Genomic DNA, 23,575 nt, shown 5'->3' with positions numbered 1-23,575 from the left:
ACCAGGAGGAAACTTCTGTATCCTTTACATTTCTGATGCTAAAGCGAAGTCATTTACAAAGTCAAAGTAAGTGAAGCAGGTAAATTCTAGTGCATCCAACTCAGCACTGACCAAAGTAATGAAAATAAATGAAATGAGGGCTTTAGGGAGAAAGAAACTTTAACTGTGGAAAGAGGAAGAAATTAACGAATATAAAAGCAGAAGTTAGGGGCTCAGGTCATGATCTCACGGTTCGTGAGTTCGAGCCCGGTGGCGGGCTCTGTGCTGACAGCTCGGAGCCTGGAGCTGCTTCGGATTCTGTGTCTCCCTCTCTCTCTGCCCCTCCCTCACTTGCACTCGGTCTCTATCTCTCTCAAAAATAAATAAACATTAAAAAAACTTTTTTTGAAACAGAAGTTAAGGAATTAAAACAGCAAAAACTTGAAAAGCCACGTTTTTAAAATAAAATATGAAATCATACTAGAAATTTTTACCAAAAAATGGGGAGGAACAGCAAAAACAGCTGGTAAAGAGAAAATAGAAATAGCCATAAAAAACAAATTTAAGGGGCGCCTAGCTGGCTCAGTTGGAGGAGGGTATCACGCTTCATCTTGGGGTCCTGAGTTCAAGCCCCACATTGGGTATAGAGATTACTTAAAATAAACTAGGCGCGTCTGGGTGGCTCAGTTGGTTAAGTTTCTGACTTCAGCTCAGGTCATGATCTCGTGGTTTATGGATTCGAGCCACAAGTCATGCTCTGCTGAGACTCAGAGCCTGAAGCCTGCTTTGGATTTTGCGTCTCCCTCTCTCTTTGCCTCTCTCTCTCTCTCCCAAAAATAAAATTAAAAAAAAAAATTAGAAAAAATTAAAAAATAAACTGAAAAAATTAAATACTTGTAAAAGAATATTTTACTCAATTCTCTGTAGTATGTTAATAAATTTGGAAAACAATGAAGTACATGTTTAAAGGAATAGTTAGGTAACTAACTTATTTTAAAATAATATCCATGTAGAACTAAAGCCAGTGTTAAAAAGCTTTCAGCTCCTGGCTCAGATGTTTTAATGGGTGAATCTGAATCCTCCACACTATCAAAGGACATAGTTCTTGCCAATTTCCAGAAAAATCTAGATAGAAGGGAAGTTCTTAACACAAAGGTAGCAAAAAACTTATGCCATGACGAGACAAAGGTTAAAAAAAAAACCAAAAAACTATAAAGCAATCTCAGTTCTGATATTTTTGTGAAAATTATGAAAAAATAGCAAATGAAATCAAGCAATATTAAAAATACATATCAGGGCGCCTGGGTGGCTCAGTCAGTTGAGTGTCCGACTTGGCTCAGGTCATGATCTCACAGCTCGTGAGTTCGAGCCCCACGTTGGGCTCTGCTGACAGCTCAGAGCCTGGAGCCTGCTTTGGATTCTGTGTTTCCGTCTCTCTCTGCCTCTCCCCCCACTTGTGCTATGTCTCTCTCTATCAAAAATAAATAAAATGTTAACAAAAATACATATCACAACTAAGTAGAAGGCATTGCAGGACTTTATAAACTAATGTAATTAGTAATGTAATGTAATTATTAAAGATTAAAGGGGGAAACATGCATCATCATCTCAATGGATACTGAAAAATCATTCAATGAAATTCAATCTGGAATGTGTATTTTTAAAGAATTTACTCATACAGGGGAGCCTGGGTGGCTCAGTCGGTTAAGCGTCCAACTCTTGATCTCAGCTCAGGTCGTAATTTCACGGTTCCTGAGTTCAAACCCTGTTTGGGCTCTGCACTGACATTGCAGAGCGCGGTTGGGGTTCTCTCTCTGCCCCTCTCTCTCTCTCTCTCTCTCACAATAAGTAAACTTAGAAAAAAAAAAAAGAACTGTGTTACAGCTACAGTTTTTTTCACATTTAAAATGCTCATAAAATTTCTGTCAAGTAAGAACTCTCAGATATGGGGATGCCTGTGTGGCTCAGTCACTTAAGTGTCTGCCCTCAGCTGAAGGGAGCTGCCTCACCCGGGAGTAACCTCCTTGGGGTCAGCCCATATCCAAAAATTGGTCAATATAAGGTTACAAAGTCCCCACCCCTTTACCTCAGTTTTCTTCATCTGTGAACAACCAGTTTCAGAGATTCTGTGAAATTAGTTGAGGCCTCTGTTGTGAAAGCATCACTGTTCAACTTTACCCTTCTGTCCAGTCCTGCTTCCCTCATTCCTGCACGGTGGTCGTTCCTGAGAGCAGTCCCTAATACACCACCCGTTTATTATAAAGTCTGTTTCCCGCAAAATTCAACCTACTGCATGTGTATACTTACTGTCCTAGCTTGCTTATAAATCTTAGAAAAATAAATTTGTCTCATTCTTTGCTGAGTCCCTTAAGGGAATAGACTTAGATAGTAGATATTCTACAAGAGCACAGTAATAGGAACATCTAGAAAAGCTAAGACTGAGAAGAAACTATTACGGGGGCGCCTGGCTGGCTCAGTCTGTGGAGCACGTGATTCTTGAAATCAGGCTTGTTGAGTTCAACCGTCATGTTGGGCGTGGAGCCTACCTAAAAAGGAGGAGGAGGAGGAAAGAAAAGAAGAAATGGTGATGTAAAAGACAATTCCAAAAATGAAGAAATAATTATTCTAGGTGTATTCCATATAAATTAACCAACCAATCCAATATCTAATAAGAGCCCATTGTTTCCAAATTTGGCAACAAAAACAAATAAGAGCACTTTTTAAAGTTTATTTATTTTGAGAGAGAGTGTGAGCAGGGGAGAGGTAGAGAGAGAAGGAGACAGAGCCACATTCTGTAAGCATTTATGGGAGAAACAAAGCAGCAATGACAGAAAATCTCACGATCTTGAGTAATTATAACAACACCAAAAAGGCAAATTAAAGTCTCAAAAACCTGGTGAAAGAACAAGTAAATAAGCCAAAAAAAAAGCAAAGGATATCTTAAAAGTAAAGGCAAACAACCAGACAACACTGGCAAGAACTAAAAGACAGAAAGTAACAGACATCTAGAGAACACACTGTTAGAAAACCACAGGCCCAAAGTGGGGGCACTTGTAATACCTAACCTAATACAGTCCCAACTTCCTAGAAATGCAATCCTAATAGGTCAGCACCAATAAGATAATCTGTCACATAGCCCTTTTCATCCCCCAGAGGAAGAGGAGGTAATCCACACTAAACATCCTTTGTCCTCAAATGAAGGTGACCTTACCTAAAATAATCTTTTTTTGTTTGTTTATGACCTCTTTGTCCTGCCTTTTAAAACCTTTTCCTTTCTGTAGCCATTTGAAGCTCCCCTCTACCTGTTAGATGGAATGTTGCCTGATTCATGAATTGATTAATAAAGCCATTAGATCTTTAAATTTTAGTTGGTTTGATTTTTCTTTAACAACACTATCTAAAGACTGTTAAGCATGCTAATCTTTGTGTGCACATGGCACACTGTCCCGGATAGGTTCTATATTGGACCACAAAGTTAGTCTCAATAGAGTTACAAGGATTGAAATTAAAACAATTAAGACAAAACTCAACATACCAAAAAAGTCTAAACTGATAGAAATACAAGTCCAGAGCTCTTTTCTTTATTCCACTTACCTCCAATTTAATCTTCCCTTTCTATCTGAATCCAGAGCCACTCAGTTATAGACTCATAAAACTGCCAAGCAGATTATATTTTTAGCAAGTCTCAAAAATATATTCTCTGCCTAGTTCTCTGATTGAGAGAGAACTCACGTAAAACCTTTCTTAGGCTAGCCTCCAATCCTCCAATCTGGATTGCCATTTTACGTCATGTAAGTAAATGTGAATGCACAGGCTCTAATCCTACAGTCTTCCCTGATCTTTCCATAGGGACTTTAGTCTCTTGCTGATCCAGGTCTCCTTATTCATAATTATGTGCCTACATTTTTGTCTTTATTTCCCTATTTCATTCAAATATTTGTTGAATAGAAAGCTTTTCTTAAAAAAAAAAAAAAGATTTTCAGGCAGAAAGGCCTTTTAAAAGTATGCTGTTCAGGGGCACCTAGGTGGCTCAGTCGGTTAGGCTATGGACTCTGGATTTCAGCTCAGGTCATGAGTTCAGTTTGTGAGTTTGAGCCTTGCATCGGACTCGGGATTCTCTCTCCCCCTCTCTCTGCCCTTCCCATGCTCTCTTTCTCAAAATAAGTAAAATAAACTTAAAAATATGCTATTCATAGTTTTGGGGGGTTTAAAAAAAATTTTTTTTAGTGATCTCTATACGCAATGTGGGGCTCGCACTCACAACCCCGAGATCAAGAGTCGCCTGCTCCACCAGGAGCCAGCCAGGAGCCCCATTATAGTTTTATTGTATTGTTATAATTGTTTGATCTGGACCAGGAGTCTATTCGTGTCTATTCTTGGTGCCCTTCTATTTATTTCTTTTCACCTACTGTAGTTTCTCTTGTATGGAGTTACTGTGTTACTCAGTGCGCTGCTATTCAAGACTTGTTTTATAACGCTGGGAACGGCAGCTGGTGGCCTTACAAAGTGTCCTTCTCTGCTACGCGTTGGGATCTGAACCCTGTCTTGTTTGAAAGCAGACCTCACCCAGTCGGTCCCTGCACTGAGGCCGGAACGCAGAGGGGACCGACACTAACCCACCAGGCTTGGTCCGCTCTGCACTGCCGCCTTCTGCTGGAGGCCGGGCCAGTGAACAGGGACCCTCCGCAGAGGATTCTGGGAGATGTAGTTTTCTTCGGGGCCGTTCCTTCAGGTGCATCGACGCATGACGTACTTCCGCTGCGCCGCACCCGCAGCTGTAGTCGGGTACTCTCCTGCAGGGCTGTTTCCGGCTCGGTGTTGGTGGACCGGAGCGGGCCCGGGAGTTGCGAGTTCCCGGGGCCCCGGACCCGCGGAAGCACAGACTTAGCCCTGGCCGGCACGTCCTGTGCAGACCGGGAGCTTGGCCAGCTAAGCCCTACGGTCGGTCTGGGGCGTGGTCGGAGCCAGGCCGGCCTCGGGGGTTCCCGTGTCAGGGCCGCGTCACCGCACAAACTCCTCTCCGACTTCTTCTGCCCGGGGCCCGAGGCCTCGGACGGGTAGGTGACGGGAGCCCGCGGACCCACCTTCTGTGGGGCGGGAGGTCCGTCCTGGGTGGGCGCGGGTGAGACCAGCAGGGAGACCCTCACGGTTCGGTTCTCTGCTCCGCAGTCTGCACGAAACAGCACGGGATGGCCGCCGGGTTCCGGACAGCTTCGTGTTGGGTAAGTAGGGACTTTCTCGTTTTTAAAAAGGTGACTCGGCACTGAGGATGGGCACGTTCATCTTATGGTCACAACCGGGGCCCGAACTCGCGTGTTCCCGCGCTTCACCCCTCCCCGCCCCCTTCTCCCCGTGTCTCTCTGGTCTCTAGAAACGTTCCCTGTTTTCTGGCATTTTGTGTCCGGTGTCCTCTCATTTGAAAGTTATGCTTTATTGCCAGCTGCAGACCCTGAACTTTGGGGGAAATGAGGGTCCTTGTTAAGGGAGCAGGAGGGAGCAGTTTTGGAGCTGGGGAGGGCCAGTGGATCTGGCTGGTGACTAGCCAAGTGATTGATGGAGGGAGCGAGAGGGGACTTGACAGTGATTGCTGAGCTTCTGACCTCTTGACAGGGTGGTGATGCTTCCAGTCTTGGGAACGTTATAAGCGACATCCAGGAAAAGAGTGTAGCTTTGTAGGTGTTGAACATGTGGTGCCTACAGTTGAATCTTAGCTCGAGCGGGAGTTCTCAATTGGAAATGGCCGGATTAAAGGTCCCTATGTTAGTCGGAGCTCAGGATATGATGTCACAGCGCCCTGCAAAGGGCCAAATGGAGCGTTTGTGGCAAAGACCAGGAAGGACTGTAGTGCAGAAGGGCCAGGGAGCAAGAGAGGTGGAAGTTTGGGAGAGTGGCTGTTTCCCTGTGAATTTGAGAAAAGAGATCTTCATAAAAGCCGTGAAATGGAATACTTCAGAGCAGTATTTCATGAGACAAATGGTGTCTTTTGGACTTGGGTATTTATAAATCCTAAGCAGTTTTTCCCTACCAGAGAGAACGTTGGAATGGTCACTTCCCGAGAGGTAGTGGGAGTGTTGTAAAGTGAATCACATAAGATCGTGGACAGTGGAGCGTAAGGCAAATTACTGACAGCAGAGACCTTTCTCAGGTGGTGCGACACTTCGTGTGTGACAAGAGTTTGGGTGCCAGTAAGAAGGGAGTTCACTGAGGTGGCCTGAGTGATACACTTGACCTTAAAAGTAAGGATATTTTACTTTATTTATTATTATTATTTTTTTAAGTACTGTCTACACCCAATGTAGGGCTCAAACTCACAACTCTTAGATCAAGACTAAGCCAGCCAGGTGCCCCAGGATCCCCAGGATATTTTTATCCTTCTTTTTTTTAAACGTTTATTTATTTTTGAGAGACAGAGAGACAGAGCCCAAGCGGGGGAGGGGCAGAGAGAGAGGTTGACACAGAATCTGAAGCAGGTTCCGGGCTTTTGAGCTGCCAGCACAGAACCGGGCGTGGGGCTCAAACCTATGAACCGCGAGATTATAACCTGAGCCAAAGTCAGGTGCTCAACTGACTGAGCCACCCGGGCGCCCCTAGGATATTTTTATTCTCAGTAACTATATAGGAGCGCCCGGGTGGCTCAGTCGGTGGAGTGTCCAATTCTTGATTTCAGCCCAGGTCATTCCTGGGTTTGTGGGATCTAGTCAGGTCTGCATTGAGCATGGATCCTGCTTGAGATTCTTTCTCCCCCGTCCCTCTCCCTTGCTTGGTCATGTGCACGCTCTCTTGCTCTTTCTTACAAAAACAAACAAACAAAACCATAACCATATAGAAAATACAGTAAGAGAAAATATGTTTACAATAGCAACTAAAAAAAGGTAAAATAAGTGAGCGGACTCATACTTTATAAAGAATAAGTAAGTAAACAAGAGTAAATTAAGACTCTTTATTTTTTTAAATGAAGGCTCTAAAACTATTGAATAGTAGTAGGTACCACAGTTGGGTAGGTACTTTGTATGAAATCATGAAAGACTTGTGACGCTGTGAGGCAGGTGTGTCTCCATTCTACAGGTAAGGAAACTGGGAAACCTGTCCATGGTACCAAACTGGTAAAGGATATAAGGGGACCAGGGTTGCAGGGCAGGGACTCAAACAAAGCAGTGTTTTCAGAGTTTGTGCTCTTATTGCCCCTTACATTTTAACGTGAACAGTACTTGCCTGTTTTGAGTGCACGTTTTTTTTTTTGTTTTTAATTTTTTTAATGTTTATTTATTTTTGAGACAGAGAGAGACAGAACATGAACGGGGGAGGGTCAGAGAGAGGGAGACACAGAATCGGAAACAGGCTCCAGGCTCCGAGCTGTCAGCACAGAGCCCGACGCGGGGCTCGAACCCACGGACCGCGAGATCATGACCTGAGCCGAAGTCGGCCGCCCAACCGACTGAGCCACCCAGGCGCCCCTTGAGTGCACGTTTTGACTTAACAAACATTTATTGACTATTACGCCAGGTAATTTTCTAGGGCATGTAGGGGTGAACAAGATTGTCAGGGTCTGTGATCCCATGCAAGGTGTGGGAGATGGTCAAACATTCCAGAGGAGCATCATAAACAGACAAAACCAGCTGTGAATATCATACGTGTGAAAGAGAGCGGCTGGGTGGCTACTTTAGATTGGCTTCCTCTCGAGGCAGCGTATAAATAGAATCTGAGTGATAACTTCATGATCATAGGACAGTGGGTGTAGCAGGGGAGGAAGCATTGCAGCCTGGGGTTGCGTTCCAAGCAAGTGGCAGGCGCCTCTGGTGGAAAGCAAGCCCGGGCTGGAGTGGATCGGGTTGGTGCATCAGCCGGGGCCAGATTGTGTAGGGCCCTTTAAGTGAGGGGAAGGATCATGATGGAAAGTCCTAGGAGATTTCATGTTACCTTATGTGATGTTATTATTTTCAAACTGTAGAGAAGTTGCAAGAATAGTATTAAAAACTCCTGTACAGTATTGTAAAAAAAAAAAACAAAAAACCCTTGCCCCAGAATTGTCAACTATTTGCCATATTCAGTCTGTCATTTTCTCTTTTCTTCCTCGTCTGTGTGTATACGCATGTGTACACACGCACACTCATTTTCCTCCCTCCCTCTTTGTTCCAGTTCGTGGCATCACTTCACCTCTGAAAGCCAGCTCTTGCCTACACACCTCATCTTTTTTCCCCAGTCCTCTCTTCCTTCTTTCTTTCCCTCCTCCCTCTTTCTTTTCTTCTTTCTCCTTTCTTTCCCTTCCCTGTTATTTTATTGACACATGTATTCTAGCTTAAAAGTATTGCTTTTCCTCTTTCATATTAAACAATTTTTGATTGCATCCTTTTAGAAAGTGGGATTGTAAGACACAGCCAAACCCCCTTTGGCTTCCTCTTCTGTCAAGTGGTAGTCAGTAGCGGGTGCCCGATCTCAGGGTTGAGTCAGGCCCCATAGTGGTGTGGAGCCTACCTAAAATAAAATTTAAAAAGCTTTATAAAGGGTAGTCAGATTGGGGGCTTCCCATCCAGACTTTCCCTTCCCTTCCCTTCCCTTCCCTTCCCTTCCCTTCCCTTCCCTTCCCTTCCCTTCCCTTCCCTTTTTTTTTTTTAAATGCTTTTTTTATTTTTGAGAGAGAGAGAGAGAGAACGCATGAGTAGGGGAGGTGCAGAGAGGGAGACAGAGGATCCAAAGACAGCAGTGAGCCCGAATTGGGGCTCGAACTCCCGAAGCATGAGATCATGACCTGAGCCGAAGTTGGACACTCAACTGACTGAGCCACCCAGGTGCCCCCAGACCTTTTCTACTGGAAACGTGGTTTTATGTTTTTCTTCTCTTCTGTAAATGGTGCAGTTTGCCATTTCCCCTACATTTGTTTTAGAATTCTTTGTGGCAATACATATAGATTGCTGTGTTTCTTTATTCTTTTGAGAGACAAGTATGTTTAAATTTTTAAGAATAATTGATTAAAATTATGATTTTTATGGGTGATGGGGTGGAATGTCAGGTGTGCTTAATTCAACATTTGAAAAGTTTTGTTTCTATATGAATTGCATCATACTGTGTATAATTATATTCCAATTTGAAAAAACGTCACTATGGAATGGACGTACCATATTCTCATTTAGCTATTCTCTTATTGATGGAAATTTAGGTTGTTGAGCGTGTTGCTCTTACAGACTTTGAAACAGTGAACAACTCTGCACGTGTATGGATGTTCCTATCATTAGTTTTTGGTGACAAATTTGGTACTTCTACATTCTCTTAAAACACAGTGCAGTCACAGGGCGCCTGGGTGGCTCAGTCGGTTGAGTGTCCGACTTCGGCTCAGGTCATGATCTCGCGGTCCATGGGTTCGAGCCCTGCATCAGACTCTGTGCTGACAGCTCAGAGCCTGGACCCTGCTTCAGATTCTGTGTCTCCTGCTCTCTCTGCATTCTCACACGCGCTCTTTCCCTCTCTCTCAAAAATAAGTAAACGTATTTTTAAAAATTAAAAAAAAAAAAGCACAATTCAGTTTCTTATAATCATCTTCCCATCCTACTTCCCCTTTCTCTCCTTAGAGGTAATCAATTTGGCGTATATTCTTCTAGATCTTTGTACATACCTTTGTGTATAGCTGTTTATATCCTTAAAACATTTGGTTTATTTGTGTGGGTTATTATTTAAATGGGTTTCACTCTATATAACATTATTTCTGTTTTTTTCCATTAAAAAATATATTTATAGTTGTGTCTGTAATGGTTTTTTACATATTTATCCCTGTGTGACTTCTGACTTTTTTTTTCTTTAATTGAGTTCTAACTTAATGATAGTAAAATGCATAAATCTTAAATAGACTATTTATATTCTTTTAGGTTTCTGGACCCAATTCCAACGAGAGGGGTGGGGGTGCAGTTCCCCTACATACAACAGCAAGCAACTCTTGGACACCAGCAGGTTGTCTGAGAATTCAACTTAATTCCAGCACTGTCTGCCCAGAGATGGCACTAGATTTCACAAGCTGAGGGCTCAGTCCCACCAGACTGCCCTTCTTCCCCCAAGCTCAGCCACAGGTTTCAAGGCCCAGGCTGTTGTTACCAGGGTTACAGATGGGAAGTTTCAAAGACTTGCTCCTTAGATTCAGTTAATTTGCTGGAATAGCTCACAGAACTCAGGGAAACACTTAATTTACATTCACCCGTCTATTAAAGGATATGGTAAAGAACACCAAATCAACAGCCAGAGTTAGAAGCGCACATGGGGAAAGGGCTTGGAGCCTCCGCGCCCTCCCAGGTGCGCCAGTCTCCCCTCTCCACGTCTTCAATCTGGAAGCTCTCCGAATCCAGGCCTTTTGGTTTTTAGGGAGGCTTCGCTGCATCGGTGTGATTGATTAAATCATTGACTGCTGGTGATTGATTCAACCTCTAGCCCTCCTCCCCTCCTTGGAGACTGGGCAGAAGTGGGGGGGCACTCTCCCATCAACCAGCTGCCCATCTGTAGGTTACCTAAGGGTTTCCTAAAGTTGCCGCATTAACATAACAAAAGATACCTTAATCACACTTCTCAGGGAATTTCCAAGGGTTTTAGGAGCTGTGAGCCAGGAACCCTTGGATGAAGACCAAATACATGTGAGAAATATGTTTTGAACATTTGAATGACCAGATATTTTTACAAATCACAAGACTGAAGCATACACTGAAGACAAATCAAAATCAAAATAAAGATTTCCGACCCCCTAGCAGGTTCCGTTGTGTTTCCTATCACCACTGCCCCACCCCCCAGGGGCCACTTCTTTTTTTTCTGTTACACCGTAAATCTTGCCTTTTTTTTTTTTTTAAACTTAATGTAATTGGAATTCTAAGTGTCTGGGGTTATGTGTCAAAGAGTAAAATTCCTATCTACTTTTAGCTGAATTCTGAATTTTAAGTGTTGGATTCTACTATATTACTTTGTTTCATCTATTAAAATGATTGGTTGGCTGTTCTCCATGAATATACTAGTGTGACTTCACGGATAGATTTTTGTGGGGTTTTTGTTAATTTTGGATTGTCCCTTAATTTTTTGGATAAATTTCCTCGTCCTAGTGCTATGTGTGTGTGTACAGGCCTTGTTACTTTACTAGTATTTTTATCCAGATATTTTGATCAGAGTTAATAATAAATGAGTTAACACTACAGTCTGTGCTGTACTTGCCTGGTTTTGTCTGTGGGGTTTTGTGTAAGTTTGTGTGATATACTGTGTGGGCATCCCATGGTTTCCTGGCTCAACATCAGTTAGACATTTTGGGAATTTTATGTTCTTTCCATGTTGGTAGAACTTACTTAAATGTAGTGTGGGTCCATTGCCTTTCTGGAGAGGGTATACCTTTGTGGGGTTTTTTGGGGGTTTTTTTTGGTTTTATTTTTTTAGTGTGTTTTATTTTTTATTTTTTGAGAGAGACAGAATGCGAGCAGGGGAAGGACAGAGAGAGAGGGAGACAGAGAATCCGAAGCAGGCTTTAGGCTCTGAGCTGTCAGCACAGACCCCAGTGCAGGGCTCGAACCCACAAACCATGAGATCATGACCTGGGCTGAAGCCGGACACTTAACCAACTGAGCCACCCAGGTGCCCCAAGAGGGTATGCCTTTGATTGCTACTTATTTATTTGGTTTTTTATTTTAATTTTTTTTTTTAAAGATTTTAATGTAACCTCTGTACCCAACATGGGGCTCGAACTCCTAACCCTCAGATCAAGAGTCGCATGCTCTTCTGACTGAGCCAGCCAGCGTCCCACTACTTATTTTGTGACCATTGATTAGTCAAGCTTGCTTTTTAAATTATTTCTGGGCCAATTTTGGTTACTTTTACTTTTTTAAAACAATTACTTAAATCCATGTTTTTTACAGATTACTTTTACTTTCTTAGAGGATTTTTGCTTCTTAAGTTTTCAAATTTATTGGAACAAATTTGTAAATATAGTTAGGTCTGCCACCATGTTTGCTTTAGAAATGTGAATTCAGCACAGTTGGTACCGTAGGGAACAGTGTGAACTTTCTGTCTGACTTCAGACAGGCCTCTTTCCACTATTTTATGATCAGCTGCAGCCCCTCTGACATCCAAACACCAGGTCTTGCAAAGTGAAGTGCTATATTGTCATTTTATATATTTCTTAAATAAAAGAAATATTTTTATATATTTCATAAATGTTGTTATTTTATATATTTTATATATTTCATAAAACTTCTGTTTTTGGTAGGTTCCTGGTGTTCATTTTTATGTGTTGCTGACAAAGGTGTTGTGCCCCAACCCCATTCTCCCCATAATCCCCATGAGTTTGCTGTGTGACCTTGCATAGTGATGATTTTTTGCAGCATACCTGTCACATTATGGTAGAATTGCCTCTGTATAATAATCTCATGAATTTAACAGTCTCAGAGTTATGGACTCTGTCCTGGTCATAATAGTTTTCTTTTTTTTAATTCCTGTGTTTCTTGACCAGGCTTGGCCAATAAAAGCTTTTTAAAATAGTTTCTTTGTATTTTATTTTTATTCTCATCAAGCTCAAAATATAGTAAAAAGCTTAAAATAAGCCTCATGGCTTGCCTCCACTCTCTGCTCTGCACCTTTTTTCTTCCATCCTGTGCCCACACTCAGCCATTTGGTCCCTGTTCACTCTTGTGCCCCTGCCGTAGCTTTTACACAGTCACATTGGTGTGCGTTGCTTTGGTTTCTCCTCCGCCATAAAGTTGCTGGCTTGATGAGTGGCCTGGGCTTGATCTGGATGCAGGAAGTCGCGGCCTCATTTTTCTCCATCACAACCTCAGATATGCCTGTCAACTCTCCCTGTCCCTGGCTCCGGCGGTTGTGTCGGCGAGCATTCATGATTCTCTGGTCACTTTCAGATATTGGAGAGTCCAGTCTATGCTCTATTCCCGCCTCCTCTACTCGCCGGACTTAGGCTGCGGAGGAGAGATGGGAGGGCTCATCTCTTTACTCCCACTTCCTGTGGAGGCCCCTCCTGGGTTGGGAAGATCAGTGCTGAGGCCAGAGAAGCTCCTGTTGTCAGGTGGTCCGTGCCCAGCACCAACACGGTTGCTTGGAGCCTGAGACGGGCCCCGCTCTGTATTTCCATGTTGTGAAGCGATTCTCTCTCGCTCACCTCTGCAAGTTCCCCCAGATTCACTGTCTCTTCCCACTGCAGGGTCTTCCTGCAGGCAGCGCTGTTGGGTTGGGATCCTGTCAAGGGGGATCAAGTTCAGGAATCTTTGGGTGTCACTTCTCCACTGCCTTTGCAGAGTGCTCCAGAATCCTCATCTTCAGGAATTCCCAGAGTGCAATGTACCAGATTCCTGCTTTACTGAAATCCCTGAACACAGACCAGTTCCTTCTGACTGGGCTCAGTGGACATCCACACTGCCTCTTCCTTCCCTCCCTTCCCCCAGTGGCCTGCTTCAGGGAATTGTGTCCGGCTGCTTCTCCAGCCTCTCGTTCCCCTCATTTCTTCTCCCTCAGGCATCCTCGCCTTGTTAAAGGGCCGCGTCCTTGCCGTCCTCCTCAGCACCCTTCTCTGTTGGCCATGTCATACCCACCAGGATGTCATCTGGCTCTGTTCTCACTTGATGCCCAGAACCCAACCACTGCTTATTACTCCAGTGCTCTCACTCTGACACCAGCCACCTTCATGGCTCCCAGATCCAGGACCCTCCCTCCTCCGTGGCAGGAAGAATGCTGTCAGGTGTGAGTCAGACCACTCTGCTCTTGTCTGAGGCCTTCCGACGGCCCCTCCTCTCTTGGAATGGAACCCCAAGACCTTCCCATTCCCTTTGAGCCATGCAGGACTGTGTCTTAGTTTTCATGTAGCCTGGAGGGCTCTTCCTGCAGAAATCTTGACATTCCTTCCTACATCGCTTGGGTTTCTGCCAAATGTTGCCTCACTGGAGGGCTCCCTGATCACTCCATCTTCCTATGCCTGCTTCCTGAACTCTGTCCCCTTACCCTGCTTGAGTCTTGGCAGAGCGCCGTCCCCACCTGCTTGGTGGGTAGTTACAGGTTTACTGTCACCTCCCCCTGAAGGAACAGAAACCCAATGTGCATTGCTGAGCCCCCAGCACCTGGGACAATCCTGGCACTGTCGGTGACTCACAAATGCTTGTTGAACGATCAGTACTTTTTTGGTCCCATGAAAGGATTTATTACGAGCCTACTGGGTAGTTCGCGCTTACGGCTCACACAGAACTGCCAGCCCACCCCCACCCACAGTGGCTCTCCATCGTCTTCAGCTCTGCAACACGAGCTCCAGGCCCAGAGTCTGCCGGAGGGAACCCTGCTTGGCCTCAGTAATGGATCCCTTCTTTTTTTAATCCAAAAAATTTTTAATTTTTTTTTTTTTTTTGAGACAGAGCACGAATGGGGGAGGGGCAGAGAGAGAGGGAGACCAAATCTGAAGCAGGATCCAGGCTCTGGGCGGTCAGCAGAGAGTACGACATGGGGCTCGAACTCACAAACTGTGAAATCACGACCTGAGCCGCTGAAGTTGGACGCTTAACCAATGGAGCCACCCACGTGCTGCTGGGCCCCTTGTTTTTTAATTTATGTATTTATGTATTTATGTATTTAATTTTTTTTATGGTGCCAGGCTCTCACTCCCTCTGAGACTCAAGATGGGTTGAGTAGCTGTGAAGATGACAGCTACTTTGAAGGGTAGCCCTTCCCATGTGTTTAGAATTGTTCTCTCCATTCCTGGGCAAAATGTATCCTGGATAATTTTTTTTTATCAAAGATTTGAAACACCTGTTTCATATGCATGTATAGATGTTTATTTCCCTCTGCAAGACTGAGAGCTTCTTGAAGGCGGAAGCTGGTTGTGTTCATTCTGATATTTTCAGGATCAAAAACAGTATTTTGAACATGGAAGCTCAAACATTTTTTTGGTTTGGTTTGCTTTTATTCTAAAAGCCTGTGCTGAACTGGGCACAGGAGGCAGTCAGTCTATGGAGGAACATTTCTCCTTTCCCGGCTCCTGTACATCTGTCCACATCACCTAATGCGGTGGCATCCGATTGAATGGGATGTATATTATTACAGGGGTTGTTGTCATTCAAGGATGTATCTGTGGAGTTCACCCGGGATGAGTGGCAGTTACTGGACTCTGCGCAGAAGTACCTGTACAGGGATGTGATACTGGAGAACTATAGCCACCTGGTGTCTGTGGGTAAGTGCGGCTTCTTCGTTGAACTCCGATCACGAATTATAAGTTGCCATCCTTTTTTCTTTTCTTTATCTACCCTGAGGTCTCTAAAGTACTTAATGATTATGCACTTGAGCTTTGGAGGTCAAAGGCTCCTAGTCCCTATTTGGCCCTCATCTCCTAATTGTAATCTTCCCCCCAAGTGCAAGTGAGCAGTTTCACTTTGTAGTTCCAGACCCCTGAGTTCCTAGCAGCTCGGCCCACATCCTCTGTGATTTTCCATCAACAGGGTATCATGGTACCAAACCTGATTTAATCTTCAAGTTGGAGCAAGGAGAGGAGCCGTGGATAATAAATGCCAAAGTTTCCCGTCAGAGCTGTCCAGGTGGGTGAGTGGGAACCAGGAAGGTGTGGGTGGGGGTGTGGAGCACGGCTTGCACTTAGGCCGTGTTGTGCGGAAACTTTCCTTTGAGGCCCTTGAACCATGGGGGGCGCTCGCGACGGGCCCATAAGCCAGCTCCTCGGAAAGGAAGGGACCATCGCTCTGTCCACGTGTGGGTTTTTGTCTCTAGCTCTGAGGGGCAGGCACACCCTTCCTGTCTGCACTCTGCTCAGATGCTTTCTGGGTTAGTTTCCTTCCCCCCGTGGTCCAGGGCCGCCTCAGCCATCCCAGCCTCTGAACAGTCCTCTCTCCTCTCCTTTTGTGTGGCTTCGTGCCCTCTGCTCTCCTTATGTGTACTTCCTCTCTTCCTTCCACAGATGAAGCCCTCAGTCTTTTCGTCCTTTGCTCAGCATCATTGTGTTGCGTTATTTCAGCGCTTCCTTTTCTCAAACTGGTCACCTTGAAATTACAACTGTTGCTTTCTTGGGCACTTTTCTTAACAGGATTCCAAAACCTACCACGGACTCACCTGTGTCATTAAGTGATTTTGTCACCTTACATTTCCTGGCTCCTTGCTCTTCCCTTCGGAGTCGTACAGAGTTTCCCAAATTTACCTGTTCTTTCCTGCCGATATTGTAACGACTGAAAGTCTCTTGCGCCCTGAGGATTTAAGCTTTCTTTCCCCCGTGTTGTAGCATCCTGTGGACATCCTTGTCCTCTTTCTCCCGCCCTCTCGTCCTGGCTATAAATGCTCATAAGAGAGCCGGGCTTCCTCACTCATTCTCAGCAGCAGAACTGGGAAAGAACGCTTCCCCTGTGCCTTCCTCACTTTGATTACTGCTGCTGTTGCACTTGAGCTACCACGACCCGGCTCTGCAGGCTCTCCTTGGGTGCCCCGTCTCCCTTCTCCTTTGCTAATATCGGTTCTGCTTCTGTTTTTGCTAGTAGTTGAACCTTTGGTGGTGTCTCCATAGCTCCTATGTCCTCAGTTGTCACCCAGACAGGATCAGTATTTTCCCAGGCGTGGACAGCTCAGATTCTTAGCCATATTTGAGAACTCTAGTCTTTTCTTTAGCTGTTCCTGCTGTAGTTATTTTCATAAACGTCCCTGTCACTAGTTTGAAGAAATACACAAGTATCTTACATCCCAGATTCAACCTGAGTAAACATTAAAGAATTTATAGTTTCAAGTGACGCTTGTCTGGCACAGGATGGCAGCTCCACAGTGGCTCAGCGCAGAAGCTCGGTGATGTCAGGGACCAAGGTGCCACGTGTGTCCCTTTTCTCACCCTCAGATGTTATACTTTTCTTCTGCCCAGGTGGGTACCTTCATGCCGGGCATCACCTGAAGACACAGTCACTGGATAAGCCCTGGTTTTTTCCAGAAAATCCCTTTCATCAGTCCCCAGAATTTTTCTCAAAGCCTGCCGGCATGTCTTCTTACAGTTGACATGCCAGTGTCTGAACTAGCCGGGGGGCGGGGGCGGGGTGGCAGAGCTTGGTGGAGCCCCACGTGGGCCCTGTCCTCCCCAGTCAGGGCTGGTGCTCGGGAGGAGGGCAGTACCGTTGGGAGTGGAGTGAACAGTGTGTGCTAGGGTCCTGCCTCTGGGTTTTCATCACACTGCCCTTCTTGCCACCTGGACGCCTTTAAATGTGCGAATGTGAACATGAAACACGGTCATCGCTTCTCCGGGGAGCGGTACATGTTCTTATCCTGGACCTGAGTCCAGTCCCGACTCCAGTCCCAAGTCCAGAATTTCTTGAGACGTGTGTGGTATCAGCAGACAGGTGTGGCTGTGGCCTCACGATCTGAAGTGATGGGGTGAAAAGATCGACGGTCTGTTCTAGACACATGCGGTAGTGGGGAAGGAACTGGAAGCTATGGTAAAAGCTTCTCTTTCCAGAGGGGTGGATGAGGGATGGCAGTCATCACTGGTCTGTCGCACACTCTCCTCCTTGGGAAAAAGTTCAAGGAGGACTTCTTGCCCTGGCATTGGTGTAATTTCCCTGTTCAGTCTTCTCTTTTTGTCCTGTGCAGCCCCTGGTGAGATAAGGCTTGGGGAGAATGGCCCGTGTCTGTTGGTGCAGATTTGGGGGTATTTAGGGCTAAAAAATCATAGGCTGTTATCAGATCAGGCTCAGGTTCCCTTCAAAACTTCACAAGTTTCCGGTTAGTTTTTTTTTTTTTTTTCCCTGACTAATTCTGTTAAGCCAGTAACAACAACCAAAAATTGTCCGGACGTGTCTTCAAGCCTGAGAAGTCCTCTCTTCTAGCCACTGGTCTTGGTATTATCACCCCATCCCCCCATTCTTGAGTTTAGTGGGCCCGCTTTGAGGTACAGACCATACTCCAAATTGTTTCCACGTGAACAGGGAGAGAGGGTTTAGCAGGAGGTCCTCAGGAAGCAGGAGAGCTCCTGATGATTCCACGGTGTGAAGCTGTCGTGGGATGATGAGGCTGTACCCCGATGAGTGCTCGACCCACACCTGCCACTTCTTTCCAGGCGCCCTGTGTGGACATCACACTCACCACGGTGTGATTGGGCCTCATCGCTGTGCGGCCTTCAGTGTCATCCGCTCCAGGGCTGTTTTGGTACCCCTGCCCTGGGGGGTCCTGTCCATCACAGCATGGAGATCAGCCCCCTCTTCACTGAGCACTGACCTGTGGTCCGTGTGCCTGCTTACTGTCTCCATTTGGATATTTGACTGGGATCATTAGTGTAGTAAGATTCAAAACAAAGTCCTTCGTTTTTCCTCCAAACATGGGTCTCTCAGTGTTTTCCCTCTGCAAGGGCAGCACCCCGTTTCTCAAGCCTACAATCTGGCGTTAGTAAAGCGTCCCCTTCTCAGCTTCTCCTTCATCTGGTCCTTTGGTAGGTTTTCTTGGTTCTGTCTCCGTGTATGTTGCACATTTGCTCAGCTCCAGAGCTCAGTCTGAGCCACTATCAACGTCTTCCTGCCTTACTGCAGCGGCTTTCTCGTTGCTCTGTCAGCCCTTCTCTTCATTTTTTTTTTTTTAATTTTTTTTTTAACGTTTATTTATTTTTGAGACAGAGAGAGACAGAGTATGAACGGGGGAGGGTCAGAGAGAGAGGGAGACACAGAATCGGAAGCAGGCTCCAGGCTCTGGGCCATCATCAGCCCAGAGCCCGACGCGGGGCTCGAACTCACGGACCGTGAGATCGTGACCCGAGCTGAAGTCGGACGCTTAACCGACTGAGCCACCCAGGCGCCCCCCCTTCATTTGTTACTTCACAGCCAAACATCTTCTAAAAGCATGACATGAAAGGGGGGCCTGGGTAGCTCAGTCAGTTAAGTGTCCAACTGGTAATTTCAGCTCAGGTCGTGATCTCAGGGTCATGAGATTGAGGCCTGTGTCATGTGGAGGATTCTCTCGCCCTCTCGCCCTCTCTCCCTCTCTCCCTCTCTCCCTCTCTCCCTCTCTCCCTCTCTCCCTCTCTCCCCCCATCCTCTCCCCTCTGCCCTTCCCCCGCTCTCACACATGCTCTCTCCCCCAAAAAATGTTTCAAAACATGTTTTCTGGAAAAAAAAAAAAAAAAAAAGAACAGGGGCGAGTCGGTTAAGCATCCAACTCTTGATTTCGGCTCGGGTCATGATCTCACGGTTCGTGGGTTCGAGCCCCACATCAGGCTCTGTGCTGACAGCTCAGAGCCTTCTTTGGATTCCGTGTCTCCCTCTTTCTCTGTCGCTCCCCCACACGCACACTCTCTCTCTGTCTCTCATAGATACATATACTTAAAAGCAGAACACGAATCAAGATGTTCTCTAATTAAAACCCCTTGGTAAGATGAAAACTTTTTGTCATGGCCTTGCCTGTTTGGTTCCTGCCTCACTCTATTCATTCAGTGGGTTTTGACTATCCTGACCTTTTTCTATTTCTTTTTTTTTTTTTTTTTTTAATTTTTATTTAAAGAAGGCACATGCAACATGGGGCTTGAACTCACAACCCTGAGATCAAGAGTCTCATGCTCTACTGAGTGAGCCAGCCAGGTGCCCCATTTTTTCTGTTCCTTAACTGTGCCAAGCAGGTTCCCTTCTCAAGAACTTTGTATGTGCTTTTCCTTCGGTTTGAAATGCTCTTGCTTTAATTTTCATGTGGCTAACTCAATCTTCTATTTTTTTTTAATTTTCACTTTTTCTAAATATTTATTTTTGAAAGAGAGAGTGTGAGTGGGGGAGGGGCAGGAAGAGAGGGGGACAGAGGATCTGAAATGGGCTCTGCACCGACAGCAGAGAGTCTGACGCAGGGCTCCAACTCATGAACTGTGAGATCATGACCTGGGCCCAAGCTGGACACTCAACCACCCAGGAGCCCTGCTAACTCAGTCTTTTAGTGTCTCGTTGTACCTGTCTGAATATTATACCCTAGTTACTCTGTATTGTCTCAGTTCACTTTTTGAGTAATAAGCATCTGTAATAATGACATTTCGATATCAGATAAATGACATTGGCTCCTAAGTGCAGGCTAAGCTTTGTAAGCCTCTGTTTTAAAAGCCATTTTGGGGGCACCTGGGTGGCTCAGTCGGTTAAGTGTCTGACCCTTGGTTTTGGCTCAGGTCGTGATCTCGAGGTTCATGAATTTGAGCCCCACGTTGGGCTCTGCACTGACAGTGCAGAGCCTGCTTGGGATTCTTTTCCCTCTCTCTGCCCCTCCCCTGCTCACCTGCTCATGTTCTCTCTCTCTCTCTCTCTCTCTCTCTCAAAACAAATAAACTTAAAAAACCATTTTTAATCACTGCTAATTTGCCACCCGTATTTCCGTAATGGGCTTGGTTTGACGTCGTTCCTCGTGCTCCCCAGCTCAGAAAGAAGGCATGTACACTTGGCCAGTATTTCTTTCGAACCAGTGTCTGAGGTCTGTTATCAAAAAAAGACTCATTACGTGGCAGTTTTAAAACTAATTTGATATCAGCTACATGTGATGATTAAAAATATATATATGTATTTTTTTCTTAGAAGATTGGAAAGAATGGTACCAGAAAAATCCAGATGAGCTTGAAAATGTTGAGAGAACTTATGCTTGTAGTGCATTTGGAAAACTTAATCTGAGCAGAACCCATGTTTCTTCAAGACAGAGAATCCATAAGTATAACACACATGGAAGAGGTTTGACACAAAACTCAGGTTCAACCAGAAACTGTCTGAGAAAAAATCCTGATAAGTTTCATGGATACGAAGAATCATATTTTCTTAAGCATCAAAGAGCTCACGGTATAGAAAAAAACTGTGTGTGTAACGAATGTGGGAAAGCTTTTCGTTGTAAATCACAGCTGATCGTCCATCTGAGAATTCATACGGGAGAGAGGCCTTACGAATGCACGAAATGTGAAAGGGCGTTCAGTGCGAAGTCAAACCTCAATGCTCACCAGAGAGTCCACACGGGAGAGAAGCCCTACTCCTGCAGTGAGTGCGGGAAAGTTTTCTCTTTCAGGTCACAGCTCATCGTCCATCAGGAAATTCACACGGGAGGGAAACCTTACGGCTGCAGTGATTGTGGGAAAGCCTATAGCTGGAAATCACAGCTCATTTTACACCAGAGAAGCCACACAGGAGTGAAACCTTATGAGTGTGGCGAGTGTGGGAAAGCCTTTAGTCTGAAGTCCCCGTTTGTTGTACACCAGAGGACTCACACGGGAGTGAAGCCCCATAAGTGCAGCGAATGTGGGAAAGCCTTTAGGAGCAAGTCCTACCTCCTGGTTCACATCAGGATGCACACAGGCGAGAAACCTTACCAGTGCGGTGATTGTGGGAAAGCCTTCAATATGAAGACACAACTTGTTGTTCACCAGGGAATCCACACGGGAAATAATCCTTATCAGTGCGGTGAATGCGGGAAAGCCTTCGGTAGGAAGGAGCAGCTCACTGCGCATCTGAGAGCACATGCCGGGGAGAAGCCCTACGGGTGCAGTGAGTGTGGGAAGGCTTTCAGCAGTAAATCCTACCTCGTTATACACAGGAGAACACACACAGGAGAGAGACCCTATGAATGTAGTTTCTGTGAGAGAGCCTTTTGTGGGAAATCACAGCTAATTATACACCAGAGGACTCACTCAACAGAGAAGCCCTACGAATGCAGCGAATGTGAGAAAGCCTATCCTAGGAAGGCTTCACTTCAGATACACCAGAAGACTCATTCAGGAGAGAAACCTTTTAAATGTAGTGAATGTGGGAAGGCTTTCACCCAGAAGTCGTCCCTCAGTGAACATCAGAGAGTTCATACAGGAGAGAAACCGTGGAAATGCTCCGAATGCGGGAAGTCCTTCTGTTGGAATTCAGGGCTTCGTATACATCGAAAAACTCACAAGTGAGAAATTGAAGTGAAGTAGATGTTAGAAACTCTCTCATAGAAGTTGATCCTCAGGAGACTAAATGATAATATGGGCGGGATGCACCAAGCGGGAAGTCCTAAAAATACACTCCTGCCGATTGAGTCCGAGAGAGACGGTCATATTTGGAAGAATGGGCAAAAGCTTTGAGAAGTAAGGCCTACAAGTCTCTGTAGACAAGAACTGAAGGAGTGAGGAACGGTGACATCAGATGCGGTGGTGTCATTATGAAGATAAAATTCAGAGAATTCGTATTTAAAACCTTCTAAATTTAATAAATTGGAAAAGCATTGTCCCATAGAAAATGTTATATGTGGAGAGTCACATTCCAGATTTGAAGCTATGTTTTAGATTGAAGAAAACCTCAATTATAAATGGTAGATTTTTTCATGGTGGAGTATAAAGTTGATTTTTATTTTGATATGTAAATAAAGCGGTGGAGGAAAATGGCAAGGAACATATTCTGAGGGTTGAGAGATATTTAGTGTGACTTTCCTGAGTAACACTGAATAGCATTTTTAAAAATTTTTGGTATTTTATTTTTTAACGTAACTTGTTAGACATATATTTGGTAGCTTGTGGAATAACATCCCCCCGATATTCTCCATATTAAATGCTAAATATCAGTATTGTCTCTTCATTTCTTAGCAATATAGCAGAAATAATGTTGGTTTTAATAATGAAAAGATACTGCTCCCTAAATGAGTTGACAAACTCACCGATCTACGTAAGTGGGTCTGGCAGTTATTACGCAGCTGCTGCATAAGAGAACTCATTGGAACGAACGTGGATTATATGTTAGCAGTGCGGGGTCTGTTCACGGGTAAGAGCACAACTAGTTTTCTCTGCAGAAGCACCTCTCGTGCGCGTTGTCCGGTTGGCGTCTTTCCGGGCATCTGTTCATCAGCCATTGCTGGGTCTTTGCTAGATTTTGAGCCTCAGATTCAGCGTCACATGAACCAGAAGGGAAGTGTGGGAACTCACTTACTCTTGCCCCAGAATTGAGACCATCAATTCCTCCTGCCCTCCTGGTTTCCCAGAATAACTCTGGGTGCTGTCTCTCTTTGCACCTGCTTTGCTGGCCTGTGTGCTTCCTCCTCTCCAGTAAAAGTGTTTTTTTTCTGCTAAAGTTAAAAAGAGTTAATTTTTTTTTAAGTTTATTCATTCATTTTGAGAGAGAGCAGAAGCACAAGTGGGGAGGGGCAGAAGAGAGGAAAGAGCAAGAATCCCAGGGAGTCTCCACAGTGCCAGTGCAGAGCCTGACATGGAGCTTGAACTCAGGAACCGAGAGATCATGACCTGAGCTGAAGTCAGACACTCAACCGACTGAGCCACCCAGATGCCCTATTTCTTTTTTTCAATATTTATTTATCTTGAGAGAGTGAGAGGTTGTGAGTGGGGGAGGGGCAGAGAGCCAGGAAGACAGAATCCCAAGCAGGCTCCACACTCAGCGCAGACCCCGACTTGGGGCTTGAACCCAACGAACCAGGAGATGATGACCTGAGCCGAAAGCAAGAGTCGGACAGATGTTTAACCGACTGAGCCACCTGGGCGCCTCAAGGAGAGTGAATTTCCTGGGTGCCCGGGTGGCTCAGTCGGTTAAGCGTCCGACTTCAGCTCAGGTCATGATCTCACGGTTTGTGGTTCGAGCCCCACTTCGGGCTCTGTGCTGACAGCTCGGAGCCTGGAGCCTACTTTGGATTCTGTGCCTCCCTCTCT

The 23,575-nt window shown here is 45.3% G+C and overlaps 1 protein-coding gene and 1 long non-coding RNA gene across 3 annotated transcripts; both read left to right on the top strand.

Moving 5' to 3' along the window:
* The first annotated feature begins 4,766 nt into the window (after positions 1 to 4,766).
* Positions 4,767 to 22,615, top strand: ZNF26 (zinc finger protein 26). Of its 2 annotated transcripts, none has more exons than XM_042961643.1 (5): positions 4,767 to 5,036; positions 5,149 to 5,201; positions 15,025 to 15,151; positions 15,417 to 15,512; positions 20,490 to 22,615. In XM_042961643.1, the coding sequence occupies exons 2-5, from the start codon at positions 5,169 to 5,171 to the stop codon at positions 21,836 to 21,838; spliced, it is 1,605 nt and encodes a 534-aa protein (XP_042817577.1). In that variant the 5' UTR covers positions 4,767 to 5,036; positions 5,149 to 5,168; the 3' UTR covers positions 21,839 to 22,615. The 2 variants fall into 2 exon arrangements, with proteins under 2 accessions (XP_042817577.1, XP_042817576.1); XM_042961642.1 differs by having other exon boundaries at positions 20,487 to 22,615.
* LOC122232429 lies at positions 5,208 to 11,137 on the top strand. Its single transcript, XR_006209771.1, has 2 exons — positions 5,208 to 6,215; positions 9,837 to 11,137. It is a non-coding gene; the product is annotated as an uncharacterized LOC122232429 (long non-coding RNA).
* Positions 22,616 to 23,575: the final 960 nt, after the last annotated feature.

This window comes from Panthera tigris, chromosome D3 (genome assembly GCF_018350195.1).
Source record: "Panthera tigris isolate Pti1 chromosome D3, P.tigris_Pti1_mat1.1, whole genome shotgun sequence".
In the NCBI taxonomy this organism is placed as follows: domain Eukaryota; kingdom Metazoa; phylum Chordata; class Mammalia; order Carnivora; family Felidae; genus Panthera; species Panthera tigris.
Note: the sequence above shows the minus strand (reverse complement) of the source record. Positions and strands in the feature narration are given on the sequence as shown.

Bases quoted from the DNA above. Each gene is read 5' to 3' on its own strand.
- ZNF26 (XM_042961642.1), top strand. From the start codon at position 5,169: ATGGCCGCCGGGTTCCGGACAGCTTCGTGTTGG. The intron at 15,152-15,416 runs GTAAGTGCGGCT...TTCCATCAACAG, and splicing joins TAGCCACCTGGTGTCTGTGG to GGTATCATGGTACCAAACCT. The intron at 15,513-20,486 runs GTGGGTGAGTGG...TTTTTTTCTTAG, and splicing joins TTCCCGTCAGAGCTGTCCAG to AAGATTGGAAAGAATGGTAC.